The sequence below is a fragment of the Oncorhynchus masou genome, chromosome 17, assembly GCF_036934945.1.
Source record: "Oncorhynchus masou masou isolate Uvic2021 chromosome 17, UVic_Omas_1.1, whole genome shotgun sequence".
Lineage (NCBI taxonomy): Eukaryota > Metazoa > Chordata > Actinopteri > Salmoniformes > Salmonidae > Oncorhynchus > Oncorhynchus masou.
The window spans coordinates 23,528,182-23,552,915 of NC_088228.1; the positions used below are offsets into that span (position 1 = coordinate 23,528,182).

At 45.0% G+C, this 24,734-nt stretch overlaps 1 protein-coding gene across 1 annotated transcript in view; it reads left to right on the forward strand.

Moving 5' to 3' along the window:
• Positions 1–254: 254 nt before the first annotated feature.
• The window catches only part of LOC135558722 (cadherin-18-like), a 50,813-nt gene continuing 26,333 nt past the window's right edge, over positions 255–24,734 (forward strand). The window contains exons 1-3 of the mRNA XM_064992797.1: positions 255–765; positions 20,764–21,058; positions 21,510–21,629. Of these exons, the coding sequence (XP_064848869.1) occupies positions 532–765; positions 20,764–21,058; positions 21,510–21,629 (649 nt within the window). The 5' untranslated portion in view covers positions 255–531. The remainder of the gene's footprint in view (positions 766–20,763; positions 21,059–21,509; positions 21,630–24,734) is intronic.

A 24,734-nucleotide genomic window follows, 5' to 3' on the forward strand; every position in this document is an offset into this window, starting at 1 on the left:
TCTGGTTTGCATCCGAAGCGGACGGAAATACTCAATTCATGCACACAGCGGAAATTGCCTCTCAGAAATCAAGTCAAAATGACAGTTTTCATCAGGAAAGAACATTGTGCTTTTAAAAATGAGTCAACGTGTAATTTCAGAGTACCCGTTCCATCAAATTGCATCGGGGGATTTCACAGACAGAAAAACATGACTCATTATCCGTCTTTCCTTAATGTTCTTTCTTCTTATCTTTCAAGGGGAAACAGCATGGCAACCTGCTCAGACAAGACCACTGGTGAAATCGTCTGAGGATCCTCTTAGCAAATTAACAACAGGCCTCTCCCCTCCGCCACCATCCGACATGGAAACGGACCTTGGTTCTACTCCCTAATGGACAGACTGAAACAAACCATGGAATTTAAGAGAAACCTCTGGACTGGTCTTATCTACACCTAGTACTGTCTTACTATTGAGACGTCTTTGTGGCCTCTGGGTACACTGTGTGCCTAAGGTACAGTGGAGGACTTAGAGAAGCATACGTTCTCTACCATGAGAATTCCTGCTACCACAGCCTGCCTCTGCCCTTTGCTGATCTGCCTGTGCTTTATCCAGAAGAGCTATGGGACGTCCCAGCTCAGGCCCAACGTCAGAGCACAAAGTAACCAAACCAAACACCCAGACGGAGAGAGAGACGTGCACCACCGGCCCAAGAGGGGCTGGATATGGAACCAGTTCTTTGTTTTAGAGGAACATATCGGACCGGAAGCACAGCATGTTGGAAAGGTATGCTATTCATGTTCACTTTTAATGGCGTTCTTTTGATGTGAGGTATTTGCATGCTGAGAAGAGAACAGTAGGCCTACATATTGCAGTCTGTAGGTGTTTTTGCATGATACAAAGTTGATGATTGTCACTGCGCCTGGGAGTGCACAGTAACAGTCATTTTAGAGCATTTGTGTACCAGGTTATTAGAGCCGTACGTTTACGAAGGTTTAGTGCACTTTTCTTTCTTTTGGAAAAGAAAAAAACATATTCCGACTTCATATGATAAATAACCCAAATTGGTAAAAACCTATTACACGACGTTACACCACGATACTACCTCAAATTCATCATTTTATGTACGAATTTGAATGAAGAATACATTTTGGGGGGATACATTTGATCAATTGTTTGTATGGTCATGGTCAGGATAATTCATTCTTATTGAATATCTAAACATGGCAACATTATGAGCTGAAAGCAGTGTTACCTAACTGCCTTATGATTAGGCTTACCACAGGAACCAGATCTTTTGATATTGTGGAGCAGAGGCTTCTTGAAATGCACAAGTTGTAGTGGGTGAACTAATCCACTGTGAAACTGACATTGTATGACATTGACACTACAGTATGTATCAAAGGTGAGGGTTAAAATGGGGCTTGTGAGAGATGTGGTAAGTGAAAGGCTGGTAAGAGATGGCTCACACACACACACACATCCCCTAAGGGAGGGAGGGGGGTTGAGTGCGTGATTCACTCTCCTCAAAGATGCTGTGATAGTTGAATTGTGTGTTCTTCTTCCACTAAGATGGCACCTCTCTTGGTATTGATTTGGCCATGAGGAAAACAGCAGGTAATAGAGTATCAAGTAGCCATTTTCAACAGCACATAAGCCTACATTTATGAGCTTGATTCTTGTCGGCACGCTAAGTATACAAAACATGAAGGACACCTGTCCTTTCCATGACATAGACTGACCAGGTGAATACAGGTTAAAGCTATTATCCCTTATTGAGGCCACTTGTTAAATCCACTTCAATCAGTGTAGATGAAGGGAAAGAGATAGGTTACCGATGGATTTTTAAGCCTTGAGACAATTGACACATGGATTTTTTTTATGTGTGCCATTCAGAGGGTAAATATGCAAGACAAAAGATTGAAGTGCATTTTTAAATTTTTTATTTCACCTTTATTTAACCAGGTAGGCCAGTTGAGAACAAGTTCTCACTTACAACTGCGACCTGGCCAAGATAAAGCAAAGCAGTGCGACAAAAACAACAATACAGTTACACATGGAATAAACAAACATACAGTCAATAACACAATAGAAAAATCTATATACAGTGTGTGCAAATGAGCTAATATTAGGGAGGTAAGGCAATAAATAGTCTGTAGTGGCGAATTAATTACAATTTAGCAATTAAACACTGGAGTGATAGATGTGCAGAAGATGAATGTGCAAGTAGGTGCGAAGGACCAAAAAAAAACAATATGGGGATGAGGTAGTTGTATGGGCAATTTACAGATGGGCAATGTACAGGTGTAATGATCTGTGAGCTGCTCTGACAGCTGATGTTTAAAGTTAGTGAGGGAGATATAAGACTCCAGCTTCAGTGATTTTTGCAATTCGTGCCAGTCATTGGCAGCAGAGAACTGGAAGGAAAGGCAGCCAAAGGAGGAATTGGCTTTGGGGCTGACCAGTGAAATATACCTGCTGGAGCGTGTGCTACAGGTGGATGCTGCTATCGTGACCAGTGAGCTGAGATAAGGCAGTGCTTTACCTAGCAAAGACCTATAGATGACCTGGAGCCAGTGGGTTTGGTGATGAATATGAAGTGAGGGCCAGCCAACGAGAGCATACAGGTCGCAGTGGTGGGGCATTGGAGACAAAATGGATGGCACTGTGATAGACTGCATCCAATTTGCTGAGTAGAGTGTTGGAAGCTATTTTGTAAATGTCATTGCCGAGGTCAAGGATCGTTAGGATAGTCAGTTTATGAGGGTATGTTTGGCAGCACGAGTGAAGGATGCTTTGTTGCGAAATAGGAAGCTGATTCTAGATGTAATTTTTTATTGGAGATGCTTAATATGAGTCTGGAAGGATAGTTTACAGTCTAACCAGACACCTAGGTATTTGTAGTTGTCCACATAAGTCAGAACCGTCGTCCAGAGTAGTGATGCTGGACAGGCGGGCAGGTGCAGGCAGCGATCGGTTGAAGTGCATGCATTTAGTTTTACTTGCATTTAAGAGCAGTTGGAGGCCACGAAAGGAGAGTTGTATGGCATTGAAGTTAGTTAGTTAACACAGTGTCCAAAAAAGGGCACGAAGTATACAGAATGGTGTCGCCTGGGTAAAGGTGGATCAGAGAATCACCATCAGCAAGAGCGACATCATTGATGTATACAGAGAGAAGAGTCGGCCAGAGAATTGAACCCTGTGGCACCCCCATAGAGACTGCCAGAGGTCCGGACAACAAGGCCTTCGGTTTGACACACTGAACTCTGTCTGAGAAGTAGTTGGTGTCAGTCATTTGAGAAACCAAGGCTGTTGAGTCTGCTAATAAGAATGTGGTGATTGACATAGTCGAAAGCCTTGGCCAGGTCGATGAATACGGCTGCACAGTATTGTCTTTTATCGATGGCTGTTATGATATCGTTTAGGACCTGGAGCATGGCTGAGGTGCACCAATGACCAGCTTGGAAACCAGATTGCATAGTGGAGATGGTACGCTGGGATTCGAAATAGTCGGTGATCTGTTTATTAATTTGGCTTTTGAAGATTTTTTGAAGATTTTAGAAAGGCAGGGCAGGATGGATATACATCTATAACAGTTTGGGTCTAAGGTGTCTCCCCAGCTTTCCAATCTTTGGGATCACTGCCGATACGAAAGAGAAGTTGAACAGGCTAGTAATAGGGGTTGCAACAATTGTGGCAGATAATTTTCGAAAGAGAGGGGCCAGATTGTCTAGCCCAGCTGATTTGTAAGGGTCCAGATTTTGCAACTCTTTCAGAACATCAGCTATCTGGATTTGGGTGAAGGAGAAATGGGGAGGCATGGGCAAGTTGCTGTGGGGGGTGCATGGCTGTTGACCGGGGTAGCGGTAGCCAGGTGGAAAGCATGGCCAGCCGTAGAAAAATGCTTATTGAAATTCTCAATTATCTTGGATTTATCAGTGGTGATGGTGTTTCCTAGCCTCAGTGCAGTGAGCAGCTGGGAGGAGGTGCTGTTATTCTCCATGGACTTTAGTGTCCCAGAACTTTTTGGAGTTTGTGCTACACGATGCAAATTTTTGTTTGAAAAAGCTAGCCTTTGTGTCAGGATTTGGCCAGGGTTGTTCCGGGTTTTGGTCAGTAGATGTCCCCATTGTGCTTTTTGTCCCTATGTTTTTCCCTTGATCCCCATTATTATTTGCACCTGTGTCTCGTTTCCCCTGATTGTATTTAAACCCTTTGTTTCCCTCAGTTCTGTGGTCTGTGTTTGTATGTTAGCACCCTGCCCTAGTGTTCTGTGTACTCTTGTCGATTCCGGGTGAAGTTCTTGTGGTATTCTGTTTTTTGTTTTTGTTTATTTTTTGGTGAGTTTCTTTTGAGGTCTTTTTGTGTTTTTCCTACCACCTTTTGGATTTGCCATTTTTTGCATTTTAGGATTTTTTCTTTATTAAATTCACCGTCTTAAGTACTGCTGTGTCTGCCTCATCTTCTGGGTTCTGCTGTCTATTCGTGGCTCAGTTGGTTAAGTGACTGTTTCTCACTCCGGAGACCCAGGTTCGAAACCGGGTCCTGACAGAAACACAGAGCCAAAAATGAACCCAGAGGCAGCCAGTTCCCAGGACCTTTTTGCCACGCTGTTCCACCACCAGGAGACTGTCCAACGCCACGAAGCCGCCCTGGTTCAGCAAGAGGCCTTAATGGCTAGACATTCTCATCTTCTGTCGGAGATGCTGACTTCCATTAAGCAAATATCTGATCGACTTACCCCGGCAACAGTTTCCGTCCCAGTACCTCAGGTTCACGTACCCATGGCAGTTAACCCCCTGGCTGAACCTCGTCTTCCACCTCCCCAACGGTTCTCAGGTGATCCAAGTGCTTGTAAAGGCTTTCTCACTCAATGTTCTCTCTCCTTTGAGCTGCAACCCTCGTCGTTTCCCACCGACCGGTCTAAGATCGCATATATCATCACCCTGCTGTCGGAAAAAGCCCTGGCCTGGGCTACTGCTGTGTGGGATGCCCATAGTTCCTGCTGTGCCAGCTACTCTGCCTTTGCTGAGGAATTCAAACGAGTGTTTCAAGGCCCAAGCAGTGGTTCTGACTCAGCCAAACAGCTCCTGACTCTCCATCAAGGTTGGCGCAGCGTGACGGACTATGCCATCCAGTTCCGCACGGTGGCAGCAGCGAGTGGCTGGAACAATGAGGCGCTCACGGTGTGCTTTCTGAAAGGCCTTTCCGACACTATCCAAGATGAACTGGCCACTCGGGAACCACCGGACAATCTCGAGTCCCTGATCAAGTTGGCCTCACGCATTGACCAGCGTCTGAGAGAGAGAGACTCAACCGTAGACCTCTAGCCCCTATCAGTCCCAGCTCCGAGTCCCCACCTTTATCATCGCTGGCTCCACCGGAACCCATGCAGATTGGACGCATCTCCCAGGCTGAGAGAGACCGCCGGATGAGGGAGCGACGCTGTCTATATTGCGGCAAACCGGGCCATTTCCGTTCCACGTGTCCCGGGCTCCAGGGAAACGCTCTGTCCCGTACAGACCGGGGGAACTGTAACGGGAAACATAACCTCCTCCCATCCGTCCAACTCCCGTCTGCTCATTCCAGTCACCCTCTCCTGGGACAACCACAAGCTTCACCTTCAAGCCTTGGTAGACTCTGGAGCCGCAGGTAACTTCATGGATGGTGTCTGGGCGAAGGAGAATGGCGTTCCCTCTGAACCTCTAAGTGACCCCATGAGGGTTACTACATTGGATGGAAGCCCTTTGGGATCTGGACTTGTCACTCATGTCACTACCTCCTTGAGACTTTCAGTTTCACAACACCAGGAATTGATGAACTTTCATTTGATCTCCTGTTCCGAGTTCCCTCTCGTCCTTGGATACCCCTGGCTTCACAGCCATAACCCTCACATCGACTGGTCTGTGGGCACTATCAAGCAGTGGGGTCCTACGTGCCAAGCTACTTGTATTTTCCAGAATTCCCCGAGTTCTACTCCCGAGTCTTTAGAATCCATCGACCTGACCCGAGTTCCCGAGTGTTACCATGACCTCAAACTGGTGTTTAGCAAAGAGAGGGCCACCATGCTACCACCCCATAGATCTTACGATTGCCCCATCGACCTGTTTCCGGGCACTTGCCCCCCAGGGGTCGGATCTTTTCCCTATCTCCACCCGAACGAGCTGCTATGGATACCTACATCAAGGACTCTCTGGAAGCAGGCCTCATGCGTCCATCAACCTCCCCGGCGGGAGCAGGGTTTTTCTTTGTGGCCAAGAAAGATGGTGGATTACGTCCTTGCATCGACTACCGGGGACTCAATGACATAACCGTCCGTAACCGTTACCCGCTACCCCTTATGGCCACAGCCTTCGAGCTGCTCCAGGAAGCAGTTGTTTTCACTAAGCTTGACCTGCGGAACGCATACCATCTTGTGCGGATCAGACCTGGTGACGAGTGGAAGACCGCTTTCAACACGCCTACTGGTCACTATGAATACTTGGTGATGCCCTTCGGCCTGACCAACGCCCCAGCGGTGTTCCAAGCGCTCATAAACGATGTGCTTAGGGATATGCTTAACATATTTGTGTTCGTTTACTTGGATGACATCCTCATCTTTTCGAGCTCCCTTCAAGAACACACTAAGCATGTCAGACAAGTACTCAAACGCCTCCTGGACAGCCATCTGTACGTTAAGCCGGAAAAATGTGAATTCCATTCATCCCGAGTACAATTCCTGGGATTTCTAGTGGAACCCGGTCGAGTCCAAATGGACCCTAGGAAGGTAGGGGCGGTAGCGGATTGGCCCACCCCCAAATCCGTTAAGGATGTTCAGCGTTTCCTGGGCTTCACAAACTTTTACCGCAAGTTCATCAAGAACTTCAGTTTGGTGGCAGCTCCTCTCTCAGCTTTAACCAAAGGTGGCAATGCAAGGTTTTTGTGGGGAAGAGAAGCTGAGACGGCCTTCCAAGGACTCAAGCAGCGCGTCCTCTCTGCTCCCATCCTGATACTACCGACTACGGATGAACCATTTGTGGTGGAGGTAGACGCATCAGAGATTGGTGTTGGAGCTGTCCTGTCTCAGAGGGGTGAAGACAAGAAGCTTCATCCGTGCGCTTTCTTCTCACACCGGCTTACCCCGACTGAGAGGAACTACGATGTGGGGGATCGTGAACTCCTAGCGGTTAAGAAGGCATTGAAGGAATGGAGACACTGGCTCGAGGGGGCTTCTCACCCGTTTCAAGTGCTTACGGACCACAAAAATCTGGAGTATATCCAGCAGGCGAAGCGATTGAACTCTAGACAAGCTAGATGGTCTCTTTTCTTCAATCGATTCCAGTTTATCCTCACCTATCGGCCCGGGTCGAAGAATCTCAAACCGGATGCCCTGTCCCGAGTCTACGCTCCTGCCATTCGAGATGACACGGACATGCCTGTCCTTCCTGCTGCTAAGATTGTGGCTCCGATCTCGTGGCAAGTTGAGGATACCGTGAGACGTGCTCAAGCTAGCGAACCGGACCCTAAAGGAGGCCCTGCCAATCGGTTGTTTGTCCCCAAGGCAGTGAGGACTCAGGTCCTTCTGTGGGGGCACTCCTCTCGCCTCACCTGTCATCCGGGCGTAGGTCGCACCTTGGAGTTCATCCAGCGTAAGTTCTGGTGGCCTACCATAAGAGAAGACGTTGCCACTTTCGTCAATGCCTGCCCCGTGTGCTGCCAGGGCAAATCTTCTCACCTCCGCCCACAAGGACTCCTTCACCCTTTACCTGTTCCCCACAGACCCTGGTCCCATATCTCATTGGACTTTATTACTGGACTTCCTCCATCCCATGGCAATACTACTATCCTAGTCATAATCGACAGGTTTTCAAAGGCGGCCAGGTTCGTCCCTCTGACTAAGTTACCTTCTGCCAAGGAAACGGCTGAGTTGGTAATTAATCATGTGTTCCGAGTCTTCGGCATTCCTCAAGATGTGGTTTCTGACAGAGGTCCCCAGTTCGCCTCAAGGTTTTGGAAGGCCTTCTGCCAACTCATGGGGGCTTCTGCCAGTCTATCTTCAGGGTACCATCCGGAGTCCAACGGCCAAACAGAGAGGATGAATCAAGAGCTGGAAACCACCCTCCGATGTATGACTCGTGACAACCCGTCCACATGGTCATCCTTTATTGTTTGGGCCGAATACGCGCACAACACCTTGCGCTCCTCCTCCACTGGTATGTCCCCGCACGAGTGTCAGTTTGGCTATGCTCCTCCATTGTTCCCGGACCAGGAGGCAGAAGTCAGAGTGCCTTCAGCCTTGAGGTTCGTCAGACGCTGTCGGCTTATGTGGAGGAAGACCCGTCTTAATCTGATGCGTTCCTCACAGAGGTATCAACAACAAGCCAACAGACGTCGCCGTCCCGGGCCTACCCTGCGCCCCGGCCAGAGAGTCTGGCTTTCCACAAGAGACTTACCTCTACGGGTGGAGTCTCGCAAGCTGTCCCAAAAATACATCGGTCCCTTCAAGGTTGCCAGGAGAGTTAACCCAGTTTCTTATCGCCTACACTTACCCAGATCCCTTAAGATTAATCCCACATTTCATGTGTCATTGTTAAAACCTGTTGTTTTTTCTCCCCTTGTCCCGGCAGACAGACCTCCCCCTCCGCCTCGTGTCATTGGAGGCCAGCCGGCTTATACCGTCCACCGGATACTGGATTCCCGCCGGGTGCAGCGGTCCTGGCAGTATCTGGTGGACTGGGAAGGCTACGGTCCTGAGGAGCGCTCCTGGGTTCCTGCCAAAGACATCCTGGACCCTGACCTCATTCGTCAGTTCAGGGTCCTCCACCCTGAGAGCTGGTAGGAACGTCAGGAGCCGTTCCTAGGGGGATTCTGTCAGGATTTGGCCAGGGTTGTTCCGGGTTTTGGTCAGTAGATGTCCCCATTGTGCTTTTTGTCCCTATGTTTTTCCCTTGATCCCCATTATTATTTGCACCTGTGTCTCGTTTCCCCTGATTGTATTTAAACCCTTTGTTTCCCTCAGTTCTGTGGTCTGTGTTTGTATGTTAGCACCCTGCCCTAGTGTTCTGTGTACTCTTGTCGATTCCGGGTGAAGTTCTTGTGGTATTCTGTTTTTTGTTTTTGTTTATTTTTTGGTGAGTTTCTTTTGAGGTCTTTTTGTGTTTTTCCTACCACCTTTTGGATTTGCCATTTTTTGCATTTTAGGATTTTTTCTTTATTAAATTCACCGTCTTAAGTACTGCTGTGTCTGCCTCATCTTCTGGGTTCTGCTGTCTATTCGTGGCTCAGTTGGTTAAGTGACTGTTTCTCACTCCGGAGACCCAGGTTCGAAACCGGGTCCTGACACTTTGCTTTCCTAACTGCCTGTGTATATTGGTTCCAATCTTCCCTGAAAAGTTGCATATCGCGGGGGCTATTCGATGCTAATGCAGAATGCCACAGGATGTTTTTGTGCTGGTAAAGGGCAGTCAGGTCTGAAGTGAACCAAGGGCTATATCTGTTCCTGGTTCTACACTTTTTGAATGGAGCATGCTTATTTAACATGATGAGGAAAGCATTTTTAAAGAATAACCAGGCATCCCCTACTGATTAAATGATCCTTCCAGGATACCCGGGCCAGGTCGATTAGAAAGGCCTGCTCGCTGATGTGTTTTAGGGAGCGTTTGACAGTGATGAGGGGTGGTCATTTGACTGCAGACCCATTACGGACGCAGGTAATGAGGCAGAGATCGCTGAGATCCTGGTTGAAGACAGCAGAGGTGTATTTAGAGGGCAGGTTGGTCAGGATGATATCTACGAGGATGCCCGTGTTTACGGATTTGGGGTTGTACCTGCTAGGTTCATTGATATTTTGTGTGAGATTGAGGGCATTAAGCTTAGATTGTAGGACGGCCGGGGTGTTAAGCATGTCCCAGTTTAGGTCACCTAAAAGTACGAGCTCTGAAGATAGATGGGGGGCAATCAATTCACATATGGTATCCAGGGCACAGCTGGGGGCAGAAGGTGATCTATAAGTGGCAACGGTGAGAGACCTGTTTTTGGAAAGGTGGATTTTTTAAATTAGAAGCTTGAATTGTTTGGGCACAGACCTGGATAGTATGACAGAACTGTGCAGGCTATTTCTGCAGTAGATTTCAACTCCGCCCCCTTTGAAAGTTCTATCTTGATGAAAAATGTTGTAGTTGGGTATGGAAATCTCAGGGTTTTTGTTGGCCTCCCTAAGCCATGATTCAGACATGGCTAGGACATTCGGGTTAGCAGGGTGTGCTAAAGAACTTAGGGAGGAGGCTTCTGATGTTAACATGCATGAAACCAAGGCTTTTACAGTTACAGAAGTCAACACATGAGAGAGCCTGGAGAATGGGAGTGGAGCTAGGCACTGCAAGGCCTGGATTAGCCTCTACATCCCCAGAGGAACAGAGGAGGAGGAGGATAAGGGTACGACTAAAGGCTATAAGAACTGGTCGTCTAGTGCATTCGGAACAGAGAGTAAAAGGAGCAGGTTTCTGGGCATGAAAGAATAGATTCAAGGCATATTGTACAGCCAATGGTATGGTAGGATGTGAGTACAGTGGAGAAAAACCTAGGCATTGAGTGGTGATGAGAGAGGTTTAGTCTCTAGAGATCATTTAATCTAGGTGAGGTCACCACATATCTGGGAGGTGGAACAAAAGGGCTAGATAAGGCATATTAACCAGGACTGGAGGCTCTACTGTGAAATAAGACAATAATCACAAACCAAAACAGCAATAGACAAGGCATATTAACATTAGGGAGAGGCATGCGTAGCCGAGTGATCATAGGGACCAGTGGGAAGCTAGGCGAGCTGGAGACACGACAATTCAGACAGCTAGTGGGCCGGGGCTAGCAGGCTAGCAGAAGGGTCTTAGGGGGATGTCGCGACGGAAGAGTCTGTTGTAGCACCCTTGGACGATGACGGCACCAGTCGTGATGGATCGGCAGGGCTCCGTGTAGACAGTAAAAGGGTCCAGGCAAATTGGCAAAATAGGTATTGTAGCCCAAGAAATTGACTGATGGACCTCTTCAGGTAACCGTCCGATATGGACTGGCTAGCGGATGGGCCTTCAGGGCCTTCAGGGGACGTCTGAGACAGAGGAGCCTGTTTAAACCCCTTCGGGCGGCGGATTACGTCGGTAGACCAGTCGTGATGGATCGGCGGGGCTCCGTGTGGGCAGTTAAAGGGGTCCAGGCCAATTTGGCAATATAGGTATTGTAGCCCAAGGAGTGGATGATGGACCTCTTCAGCTAGCCGGGAGATGGGCCTAGCACGAGGCTAGTTCCAGGTTAACTGGTGCTTGCTTCGGGACAGAGACGTTAACCAGGGGTAGCCACTCGGACAGCAGCTAGCTAGCTGCGATGGTCCAGGTGAAAAGGTTCAGAGCTTGCGTTAGGAATCCGGAGATGTGGAGAAAAAGCAGTCCGGTATGCTCTGGGTTGAATCACGCTGTGCAGACTGGCAGGAGTTGACCGGGCTATGGTTAGCTGATGACCGCTAGCACTTCTAGCAAGTAGTTCGTTAGCTGGCTCGCTTCTGTTGGGGGTTCTAAAGTATTGAAAATAGCAGATCCATACCACATTGAATGAGGCGGGTTGCAGGAGAGTATGTTGAAATTGAGGTTAAATATATAAAAAATATATTTGAAATATATACAAAGAAAAAAAGATATATACATGGGACGCGACAAGACAAAGATAAAGACATCTGAAGTGCTATGCCATCTTGGAAAATAATGAACGGGGTATGGTAGTAGGTGTCAGGCGCACCGATTTGGGCCTGACCTAGAAAACTGTTATACTTTTCACAGCTTCAGATGTGTCAGCGTGATGAAAGGATGAAAAATGGCCACATGTATGTGAATTTTCTCAACTCTGCTCTGCTGTGACTAATTAGCTATACAACCTTCTCCTACATCACAGCGACTATATATACCTAGCTGTTCTCTGTATAGGCTAGACATGTACTTCACACTGAGTGTTGAAACTATACTTTCCTCTGATTTAGATAACAAGGTTACAGCCCCAGTCCACGTACATCCCAACCTCTTATCAATCAATGGGATTGACGTGTAGAGGTGGTGTTGGTGCAGTGGAGGCCAGAGATGGTTGATATAGTTGCACACCGTTAATAATACCAAGTCTCTCAGGAAGCAGTGCCATCATCTCTCACTACAATCTTAATAATAATAATAAATTGTTCCAAAAGGGTTCTACCTGGAACCCAAAAGGGTTCTTCAAAGGGTTATCCTATGGGGACAGCCTGAATATCCCTTATTGGTTCTAGATTGCACCTTTTTTCTAAGAGTGTAGAGTTAGATAATATGATTAAATATCCCTTACCAGACCTCAGAGACAAATATTACATAAAATCTTTCACCCCGGCTCACTAATACCAAGACTGGGTATAAAACAATTATTGTCAGTGAGCTCTTGCTGCAGCATAAAAATTGACCTTTCCATCAGCATGCCTCATGTAATTTGTGGTTAGCAGAGGGGGTAGATTCCTGATTTAATCAGTCGGCGGGTTCTTGGAGCGTAGTCAGTTTATCAGCCTCTGTACAAGCCTATACCAGTGAACTTGGCTCCATGGGAATTTAGTGAGTGGATAGCTGCCGGTGTATGGGAAGACAGTTTTGTGTCATTATTTAAAAGAGCATTCTAAATGGCATCATTGTGTAATTCAATGAAATCCTACAAAATAAATGTGTAGGCTATGCAGTCATTGTTTGAAAACTAGGCTATTGCCTCCCTGTGCATACACACTTCTTATTCCAAAAACTGCTTCTAAAACTGGAAGTATCTACAGTATGCCTGTGAAAGTCTATAACTGGATGTAGTAGTGGAGGGATTTTACAGTGAAATCTTGCAGTACAGCAACTGAGCCTATTTATCCTCCCTGTAGATATAAACTCAGCAAAACAAGAAACATCCTCTCACTGTCAAATGCGTTTATTTTCAGCAGACTTTTTATTTATTTATTGTTATATTTGTATTTACATAACAAGATTCAACAACTGAGCCATGAACTGAACAAGTTCCACAGACATGTGACTAACAGAAATTGAATAATGTGTCCCTGAACAAAGGGGGGTGGGTCAAAATCAAAAGCAACTGTCAGTAACTGGTGTGGCCTCCAGCTGCATTAAGGACTGCAGTGCATCTCCTCCTCATGGACTGCACCGGATTTGCCAGTTCTTGCTGTGAGATGTTACCCCACTCTTCCACCAAGGCACCTGCAAGTTCACAGACATTTCTGTGGGGAATGGCCCTAGACCTCACCCTCCAATCCAACAGGTCCCAGATGTGCTCTATGGGATTGAGATCCGGGCTTTTTGCTGTCCATGGCAGAACACTGACATTCCTGTCTTGCAGGAAATCACACACAGAATGAGCAGTATGGCTGGTGGCATTGTCTTGCTGGAGGGTCATGTCAGTATGAGCCTGCAGGAAGGTTACCACATGAGGGAGGAGGATGTCTTCTCTGTAACGCACAGCATTGAGATTGCCTGAAATTACAACAAGCTCAGTCCGATGATGCTGTGACACACTGCCCCAGACCATGACAGACCCTCTACCTCCAAATCGATCCCGCTCCAGAGTACAGACCTCGGTGTGACACTCATTTCTTCAACGATAAACGCGAATCCAACCATCACCCCATGTGAGACAAAACTGCGACTCGTCTGTGAAGAGCACTTTTTGCCAGTCCTGTCTGGTCCAGCGACGGTGGGGTTATGCCCATAGGCGACATTGTTGCTGGTGATGTCTGGTGAGAACCTGCCTTACAACAGGCCTACAAGCCCTCAGTCCAGCCTCTCTCAGCCTATTGGGGACAGTCTGAACACTGATGGAGGTATTGTGCATTCCTGGTGTATCTCAGGCAGTTGTTGTTGCCATCCTGTACCTGTCCAGCAGGTGTGATTTTCGGATGTACCGATCCTGTGCAGGTGTTGTTACACGTGGTCTGCCACAGCGAGGACAATCAGTTGTCCGTCCTGTCTCCCTGTAGAGCTGTCTTAGGCGTCTAACAGTACGGATATTGCAATTTATTGCCCTGGCCACATCTGCAGTCCTCAGGCCCCCTTGCAGCATGCCTAAGGCACATTCACGCAGATGAGCAGGGACCCTGGGCATCTTGATTTTGGTGTTTTTCAGAGTCAGTAGAAAGGCCTCTTTAGTGTCCTAAGTTTTCATACCTGTGACCTTAATTGCCTACAGTCTGTAAGGTGTTAGTGTATTAATGACCGTTCCACAGGTGCACGTTCATTAATTGTTTATGGTTCATTGAACAAGCAAGGAAACAGTGTTAAAACCCTTTACAATGAAGATCTATGAGGTTATTTGTATTTTTACGAATTATCTTTGGAAGACAGGGTCCTGAAAAAGGGACGTTTCTGTTTTTGCTGAGTTTAGCATTTTCCCTTGTGAAATCCTATGAAGTTAAGGTGTACCAAGCACAATAACTCATTCTTACACAAAGAGTGACAAAAAACTCACCATATGGAAAAAGTGGACAGCAGACACACAGGCTGCTTGCATATCGTGAAATCAGATCATGCTCTGCATCCATTCTGCAACCAGGCCCCTGGTGATATATTACCAAAGTGGATAGTTCCAAATATTTATTTATCTATTTATCTGTTTGGGGTTTTTCCCCCATGGCTCTTTTTATCCTTTCATCTCTTTGATAATGCAGGGCCTAGGGTAAGCATCAGTCATGAGCTGTACTCCCATTACCCTGCTAGTGAATAAAGGCACCATAGCGAAAGATAAATGAATGCTACTCTCTCACTGCAGGCAGCGTGTTCTGTGAGCGAGAGCAGTATTCTGGGCCAGTGTAAATGCTTGCGCCAGCCCAACCTTCCTGAGAAAGCCAAGGTTATCATCAAAGTAGTTCCACCAACTTCCACTGAATGATATCGGCCTTGGATTCGTATGTACTGTATATTACACCTACTGCGTACTATGCAATAACATTTATTCTTGTGTCCTAGCCTATTACACTGTGTTTTGGAGTGTCCTAATAGGACAATAAAGTCCACTACTTAACGCACATGTTGTAAATTTGGTGCTTTATGAGTCTTGGACACCCTCCATATGATTCTGTAGCAAACAGGGTTGCTGCTTGTACCCTCTTCAGGCATGGGAGGCGGTGTGGAGGTGAACACTGTCTTTGCTAATTGCTCTCTGCTAAGGGATTACACTCACTGCCAAGAATTAAGAGCACCGTGTGTGTGTGTGTGTTTAACTATACTTGTGGGGACCAAAGGGTTAGTTTTAGGGTTAGGGTTAGGAGCTTGGGTTAGGGTTAAGGTTAGATTTTCGGTTTACAGTAAGGGTACGGGTTAGAGTTAGCTTTAGGGTTAGGGGTTAGCTAAAATAGGATTTTGAATGTGACTGAACTGTGTGTCCCCACAAGGTTCGTTGTATAAAAGTGTGTGTGTGTGTGTGTGTGTGTGTGTGTGTGTGTGTGTGTGTGTGTGTGTGTGTGTGTGTGTGTGTAGGGTTGAAGGTGGAGGCCATAAAAACCATACACTGATGAATGTATAAAATACAGCTTTATGATTGTAACTGCCAACAGTTGCTGGCTTTATTCTTCATTCAGGACATTTCCCCTCAGTGTCTGTAGAGAAAATAGCATTCTGCCAAAGAGCAAACACTTGAATTCATAATAGGATAACTGACTTGGCTGGCCATTTGTTGTTATACAGATGATGCAAGCCAGCTCCAACAGCGTTGGTGCTGTCAAGGGATTCACAGCTTTTCTTTAATGGTTTGTTATCCATCATTCACTTTCATCCTTACAGAACCACCCTCAGCATCAGCACCACAGCTGTCTGGAAACATGGAGGCTTGGGTGCATCCCAATAATCTCTCCTTCCTCCTGATGTGTGCACTTGTTCACTACTCCCCCAAAATTTAAAAGCATTGGATTGATGAAGGCATGGGCTAGAGGGAGTTTCCATAGACCAGCATTTTTTTTTATGCATGAGGGCGAGGGCGAGGGCAAGTGAATAACAAGCGATTATTGCGATTCAGCCCATGTTCTTAAGAAGTGGTGTATTGATATGAATTGAGAAGTCATACTCTGGTTGCTATATTTATGAGATTCTATCAGATCCATGTTAAAGCTAATGGGGGGTGTTTTACACCTCTCTCAAACGACCTTCCACGCCACTTTACTTGTTTAAGACTTTGTAAAAAGCCATGTGCCAGGCATGCAGGCACAACCCTGAAATATTCAGACGACACTTCAACAAGGAACAACAGATTTAATTTGCAATGATGCAACTCGGTGTAGCACAACTAATCTGGATAGAGCTGGATTAACCCGTTTGTGTGTTCACACATTGCATTGGCTTTGTTCTGCTAGGCTACGAAGGGGGATACATCAGTATCAAAATGTCAAGGCAGTTAGAAACACTGTTCTTCTTGTTGTTGACACAGCATTTTTATATAGATCAGTATCATATGATACCCCAATGATTTAGCCTAGCTAAAAGAGTGTGGATTTTCTTTGCATCAACATAGGCTGCATGTGATATGTCACAACAACAATGATGCATGATTTGTTTTTAGATAACGACGTACGCTGCAAGTCGGGAAGCAAGTTCAGAGAATGAATACGCTTAATAAATAAACAAACACGTAACACAAACAGCGCACTGACATGGAACATAAACAGAAACGACGACGACTGGGGAAGAAACCAAAAGGAGTGACACATAAAGGGCAGGTAATCAAGGAGGTGATGGAATCCAGGTGAATGTCATGATCTGCCTAACGCTGGAGACAGGTGTACGCCGTAACGAGCAGCCTGGTGACCTAGAGGCCGGGGAGAGAGCATACATGACAGTACCCCCTCCCCGGCGCATTCAGCTCCAGCCGCAGGACACCAACCACAGGGACGATCCCGGAGATCCAGAGCGGACCGCTCACCTCCACTGAGGCGCAGAAACCTGATGAACCAGCTGAGGAGAGAACCTGATGAGCCGGCTAAGACCTCCCCGTTTGCCTCGGCTGAGGCACGGGAACCTGTTCACCCAGCTTCAAACCGGCTGAGGCCTCCCAAGTAGGTCCGGCTCCAACACACGGACTCGACATCACCCCCGACACAAAAAATAAATGCACTCCCTGATGCTCCCCTTTGTTGAGGCGTCATTCTGTAACGATGTACACTGCAAATTGGGAAGCAATTTCAGGCACTGAATACATTTAATAAATAAATGTAACACAAACAGCACACCAACATGGAACGAAAACAGAAACAATGACAACTGGGGAAGAAACCAAAGGGAGTGACACATTAAGGGCAGGTAATCAACGAAGTGATGGAGTCCAGGTGAATGTCATTATGCTCCTAATGCTGGTGACAGGTGTGCGCCCTAACGAGCTGCCTGGTGACCTAGAGGCAGGAGAGCTGTATCAGCTGTACAGCAGAGACTTTCCCATTCAGGATTTGTATGAATTAGTAATGTCTACACAACAAACAGATTCTTTCTTAACCTCTGAACACTAAAATGGCATATAGTGATAGATTTATGCAGCTATGTGAGATTTTTTTTAAATAATTCTGCCAGTCTGCTTTTGATTTAAGTGAATGCAAAAACAGTCGGGTATGCAGGCTACTTGGACACTAAGGGTGGGTTGCACCAACATGGATTAACTCTTAAACTGGGTTAAATCAAGGTTTATCTAGTAATCTTGTTGCACCAAATGTTAAACAAAGTTTTAAATGAATTCTAGTTCAATTAAATCGTTCCTCTAATCTAAATTTAGTTTTCACTTCATTAATTTTAAGCCTGTTGCTCAAAGAAAGTAAAAAAAATAATATATATATATATATATATATATATATATATATATATATATATATATATACATTTACATTTACATTTACATTTACATTGGAGATTAATTCTAAACTGCCACTTGAGGTGGTTTAACTGATAAAATGGCAGCATATCTACTGTGGAGAGACCAAAACGACAGAGTTCTTCAGAGAATAATTAGAGACAGGTTGAATCCTGTTGAGTTTATGATAATTAACTCATTATTAGTAGGCTATTTACGTGCCCATTTTGTACAACAATTGAATTGGGGCTTATGATATGTCCAGCCTTGGTACGAATGATGATGTTATGCAACATGCTGTAACGAGCCTGATAATGGTAACATTGTAGTGTAGTATCAAACAAATGTATTTATAAAGCCCTTCGTACATCAGCTGATGTCACAAAGTGCTCTACATAAACCCAGCCTAAAATCACAAACAATGCAGGTGTAGAAGCACGGTGGCTAGGAAAAACTCCCTAGAAAGGCCAGAACCTAGGAAGAAACCTAGAGAGGAACCAGGCTATGAGGGTTGGCCAGTCCTCTTCTGGCTGTGCCGGGTGGAGATCATAACAGACATGGCCAAGATGTTCAAATGTTCATAGATAACCAGCAGGGTCAAATAGTAATAATCACAGTGGTTGTCGAGGGTGCAACAGGTCAGCACCTCAGGGGGGAGAGAGAGCGAGAGAGAGAGAGAGAGAGAGAGAACTTAAATTCACACAGGACACTGGATAAGGCAGGAGAAATACTCCCGTTATACCCTAGCCCCCTACACATAAACTACTGCAGCATAAATACTGGAGGCTGAGATAGGAGGTGTCGTACGATGATACCCCCGGACAGGGCCGAACAGGCTGGATGTAACCCCACTCACTTTGCCAAAGCACAGCCCCCACACCACTAGAGGGATATCTTCAACCAAACACTTACCATCCTGAGACAAAGCCGAGTATAGCTGACTAAATATTGATGGGTCAAGTTGTCCGTCATCATCATAGGGGTTATGGAGAGGGGCAAACTGCTGGGGAATCATCTTCTCTTTAATCCAGTATTTTTATCCTCCAGTTCATTACTGAATTTCTCCATCAGCTCCGACAAGAGTTTTTTTCAAAAGCGGAGAAATGTGAACTTATTTGACGTGCCATGGTCATGTGGTTAGCGGACAAATAATAAAATGGCAAAATAACGTTAAGTAATGACAATAATTAATAATATTGTATGCTAGCTAGCTTGGTTTATGCATTGGGTTTTACTAGCGTTTAAGAGTTGTTGGAGGCCACGGAAGGAGTGTTGTATGGCATTGAAGCTCGTTTGGAGGTTAGATAGCACAGTGTCCAAGGAAGGGCCGGAAGTATACAGAATGGTGTCGTCTGTGTAGAAGTGGATCAGGGAATCGCCCGCAGCAAGAGCAACATCATTGATATATACAGAGAAAAGAATCGGCCCGAGAATTGAACCCTGTGGCACCCCCATAGAGACTGCCAGAAGACCGGACAACATGCCCTCTGATTTAACACACTGAACTCTGTCTGCAAAGTAGTTGGTGAACCAGGCAAGGCAGTCATTAGAAAAAGCGAGGCTACTGAGTCTGCCGATAAGAATATGGTGATTGACAGAGTCGAAAGCCTTGGCCAGGTCGATGAAGACGGCTGCACAGTACTGTCTTTTATCGATGGCGGTTATGATAACGTTTAGTACCTTGAGTGTGGCTGAGGTGCACCCGTGACCGGCTCGGAAACCAGATTGCATAGCGGAGAAGGTACGGTGGGATTCGAGATGATGAGTGACCTGTTTGTTGACTTGGCTTTCGAAGTCCTTAGATAGATATTGGTGTAACATGTCACTAATCATAGTTTAACAGATCCAGATTCAAAATTAAGAGGTGCAACACATCTCTGATTAATTATGAACCTAGATTTACAAATCCTAGATTAGCTCTAATCCTAGATTAATTTAAACCATGTTGGTGCAACCCGCCCTAACATTCTGTAGATTTATACAGCAGGTACAGTACCCCGCTGGTAAACTTATTTTAAAATTATGGTTAAGTTACTACCATTAGAAATGCTCATGGAAAATAAGGGGCAATTTTTGTTCCTCTCCTGAAGTGACTGAACTAGAATTGACCTCAACCGCAGGGGTTGCAACCAACATTATTTTCCAATCGTTTCATTCGGAACAGAACCACTATATATTTTTTCCCTTTACACTGTTCCAAACAGCAGAATAAAGTGCTGAGCAAGAATGAACCCCCCAAAAGTATTTGTTATATCGTTCCTATCTGTTCCTTTTTAACCTGTAAAATCAAGTTTTTTACCTTTAGCTTATTAAGTTACTTCACCAATCAGTGCAGTCAGAGCAGCTAATCTAGTTGATTACATGCATGATGGACTATGGCGCAAGATGCGACTGCAATTTTGCGGGTGGGGAGAGCGCAAGAGAGGGTTGAGCACTGGGCATCTTGTTATGACATGCATTATCTGAATAAATAAATAATCTCTATCTTCTGAACCAAGCTTCGAAGATAGGTACGGTAGCCTATGCTTCGGAGGGGGAGGGGCAGGTAGCCTAACACACAGGCAAAGATTTTCTGCTTGCAGCAGGCAGACACTGGAATACATTTTTGAGTGACAGAGTGAGGGCTTCGCATTAGAGCTTTGTTCTGTTTTGTTGTGGGACTAGAAAAAAATTATATAATGTAAAATAACGCTATTAAAACCAGTTCCCATTCTTTTAACATAATGGTTCTCTTCCGGAACAGTATGGATCATTTTCCTTCCAGGTTCCGTTTCTGTTCATTGAAAAATTTCCTTATTTTCTAGGTATTTGATTCTGTTCCCTGAACCGGTTCCAACACATGGTCAACCATGGTGGTGAAATCCATGGGTATAGTATTCTATGTTCAAATGAGTATTGTTATATCTGTGTGTAAAATTTCTGTAATTTCCTTCCCAGCTGCACTCCAACTCAGACAAAGGAGACGGCTCCGTCAGATACTTGCTGACGGGAGAGGGCGCTGGCACTATATTTGTCATCAATGAGGTCACAGGGGACATCCATGCCAGCAAGAGCCTGGACCGGGAGAAGAAGGGCCATTACGTCTTACATGCCCAGGCCATCGATCGTTACACCAATAGATCTCTAGAGCCTGAGTCCGAATTCATTATCAAGGTCCAGGATGTCAACGACAATGCACCCAAGTTTCCAGATGGCCCATTTGCTGCTGCTGTTCCCGAGATGGCCGATGTTGGTAAGGCAGAATACTGTCAACATATTTTTGAAATGCTGGGTGCACCTGGCTGTAGGGAGCTGGCTTTGTACTGTGAGAGCAGTCACATCATTAGCTGGGTCATCAGTATTGCTACAGATCCCTACTGCATCCAGAGGCAGTCAGGCATTAATGCACAACTCTGTAAATGGATTTTGACAGTCCTGATAAATGGGTTTGGATTAATTGGGAGATAACAGATTTCGGCCTCTCTTTATGCGATACAGAAACACTCTGTGGTATTTTTAGATGTGCATGTAGTTTTACTATAAGAAAACCATGAAAATATAGTAAGTTGTGCTACAGTATGCCATTGTAGTTTTTACAGTGATCATAGCACGTTGTACTTGTACTGTCTGTGAGTTCGTGTGGTTGAAGTTAAATGGGTTTTGTTTGGAAATACACTACTGATATAACCTTTCCTTCCATGCAGGCACATCAGTGTTTCAGCTCACAGCCACAGACGCAGACGACCCCACCTATGGGAACAGTGCCAAGATTGTGTATAGCATACTACAGGGACAGCCTTACTTCTCTGTAGATCCCAAAACCGGTGAGACGCCTGCCTTCTACTTAACATTCACTGCAATATAACGCTGCATGTGTGAATTGCTTCTGCCAAGTGAAAATAGCTTTGTTCTACAGTATATGTTTTATTAGATGTTGATTGTTGTAATCAGGCTGTTAAACTGTGAAAAGGGCCAAAGTGCCTCATGATGATGTTTAATGACACAGCTGATTACAGAGGCAATAAGCTCAAATTGGGTCTAGTTTTAGAGAAGGCTGCAGTACTATATGTGTTCAATAAATTACATAGTAGAGGGAAAAAGACAGCAACAGTGTTCCTCGGTCTTAAAAAGAGATACCTGCCAACTGTTCTGTATTCTAGCATTCTTAATCCCCCTCCCGCCCATTGTATAAAGGCTCTCAGACATTTTGTTCTTTGCTTTGAAGACATAAGAGAAATAAAAAAGCCTTGAATAACTTTGACAAAACATCCACCCTTGACAAATACACAACATTACCAAAAGTATATGGACACCTCCTCGTCGAACATGTTATTCCAAAATCATGGGCATTAAATGGAGTTGGTCCCACCTTTGCTTCTATAACATCATCTAGGGTTTCCATTAGATGTTGTAACGTTGCTGCGGGGATTTGCTTCCATTCAGCCACGAGAGGATTAGTGAGGTTGGGCGCTGATGTTGGGCAATTAGGCCTGACTTGCAGTTGGCATTCCAATTCACCCCAAAGGTGTTCGATAGGGTTGAAGTCAGGGCTCTGTGCAGGCCAGTCAAGTTCTTCCACACCGATCTCAAAAAACAATTTCTGTATGGACCTCGCTTTGTGAACGCGGGCATTGTCATGCTGAAACAGGAAAGGGCCTTCCCCAAACTGTTGCTAAAACGTTGGACGCACAGAATTGTCTTCAATGTCAGTGTATGCTTCAGTAAGGCCATTCTACTGTCAATGTTTGTCTATGGAGATTGCATGGTTGTGTTTGCGATTGTATACCCCTGTCAGCAATGTGTGTGGCTGAAATAGCCAAATCCACTAATTTGAAGGAGTGTCCACATAGTTTTGTACATAAAGTGTACATATGCTGTGAGGATGCTTTTCAAAGGATTCCAGTCAATGTAATATTAAATGTTTTATTTCACCTTTATTTTATCAGGTAGACATACTGACATCAATGTTTATTTTACAGATGAGCCATGAATTACAGATAATAGAGAAATACACACATCTAAATACAAATGTGAAATGCAAGCAAAAATACAAACAAACACATTAGTCACGAATACGGTCCTCAATCAGCTTTCTGAATTGCCCTAGAAGCACCAAAACATCAAATTGAAGAACATTTTGAAGATTGTTCCACAAATACGGTGTAAAAAAACTAAAAGCTGATTTACCTAACTTAGTTAGATTAGAAATGGCTAAATGTTTATGTGTCTGTGGTGTGTGTCTGTATGCAGTACATCCTGATCCTGGGTCCCATGTGGCTCAGTTGGTGGTGCATTGCGCTTGCAACGAAAGGATTGTGGGTTTGATTCACGTGTGGGACTAGTATGAAACATTGATGCACTTACTACTTTAAGATGCTCTGGATAAGTGTGTGTTACAGTGATATGCACACCTAAAGAGAACAAGGAATAAATATAGACATAAGCTATTTTATTTACTTCAACAGTCAATGTGTGTTGAGAAGGCAGAGTGAATCTGGCAGTGAGACTGTATTATATGCCATCTGTCAATACTCAAGATGATAGTCCTAGCCATGTTCCCCTCACATATGCTCAAGTACTATTGACACCCATCATCCCCATGTGCCATGAATGTAACCAAGCACTGGTATAACCACTATGATGGGTCCAGTTTTGTCATCTTAAAAGTATGTTTTATCGATGTCCATGTTGCACTGCTTAGCTACTTGAGTGAGTGGTTCTGATTTGGTTTGAGGCATAGATGTGAAGTAGCCTGGCTGGATTGTGGTCATGCCAGCTTCAGTGCATACTGGGCCATAGCCATGGCATTGCCAGCTGTTCCTGCCTCTCTCCAGCAGATTATTGGGGCCCCATCAGCAGGAGACCCGGTCACTCAGCCTATAATCAGAGCAGAATCAGAGCTGCCTCTACACTACAATCATCTGTCTGTGATCAGGGAGTGAGGTGTTCAGCTCCTGACCAGCACTGACATGCAGAAAAGCACACATGCACACACCTATGTATGCATGCGCGCACGCACACACACACACACACACACACACACACACACACACACACACACACACACACACGCACATTTACAAAAATGCTTCCTTTTCAGACATAGCTAATCATAACCATTACAAAAAGCAATATTTGGACGTAGTGAGCATGCAAATGAAACATGAAGCCTTTCTTATGTATAATCAACCCATATACAGCTGTAAAAAGCTAGATTGTTAGCATAGTCAATCTGACATGGATTAGGAGGTGGAATAAAAGGCCTGAGAGGATATGATACTAAAACAGCATGAATAGTTTACCTGTATCTTCCAATAGACAACAAAGGTCTGGCAGGTAATATTGACTGGTGTAAATAAAGGACCCAGAGGAATATTTCACAATAAGACCTGCATTTAATGGCATTGATTACCCATCCCTGATCTGACTAACATAATTACAGTAAGCTACCGGTGTTTCCTCCATTATACTCCTGTTATATAGTTACATAGACAGCAGTGGTGGAAAAAGTATCCAATGGTCATACTTGAGTAAAAATATAGATACCTTAATAGAAAGTTACTCAAGTAAAAGTAAAAGTCACACAGTAAAATACTACTTGAGTAAAAGTATTTGGTTCTAAATATACTTAAGCATCAAAACTAAATGTAATTGCTAAAATATACTTAAGTATCAAAAGTTAAAGAAGTATAAATCATTTCAAATTCCTTCTATTAAGCAAAGCAGGCCACATCATATTATTGTTTTGAAAATGTATGGATTGCCAGGGGCGCACTCTAACACTCAGACTGTCACGCCTTGGTCTTAGTATTTTGTGTTTTAGTTAATTAGTTGGTCAGGCCAGGGTGTGACATGGGTTTATGTTATTGTGTTGTCGTATTGGGGTTTTTGTAGGCATTGGGATTGTGGTTGATTAGGGGTGTGTTTAG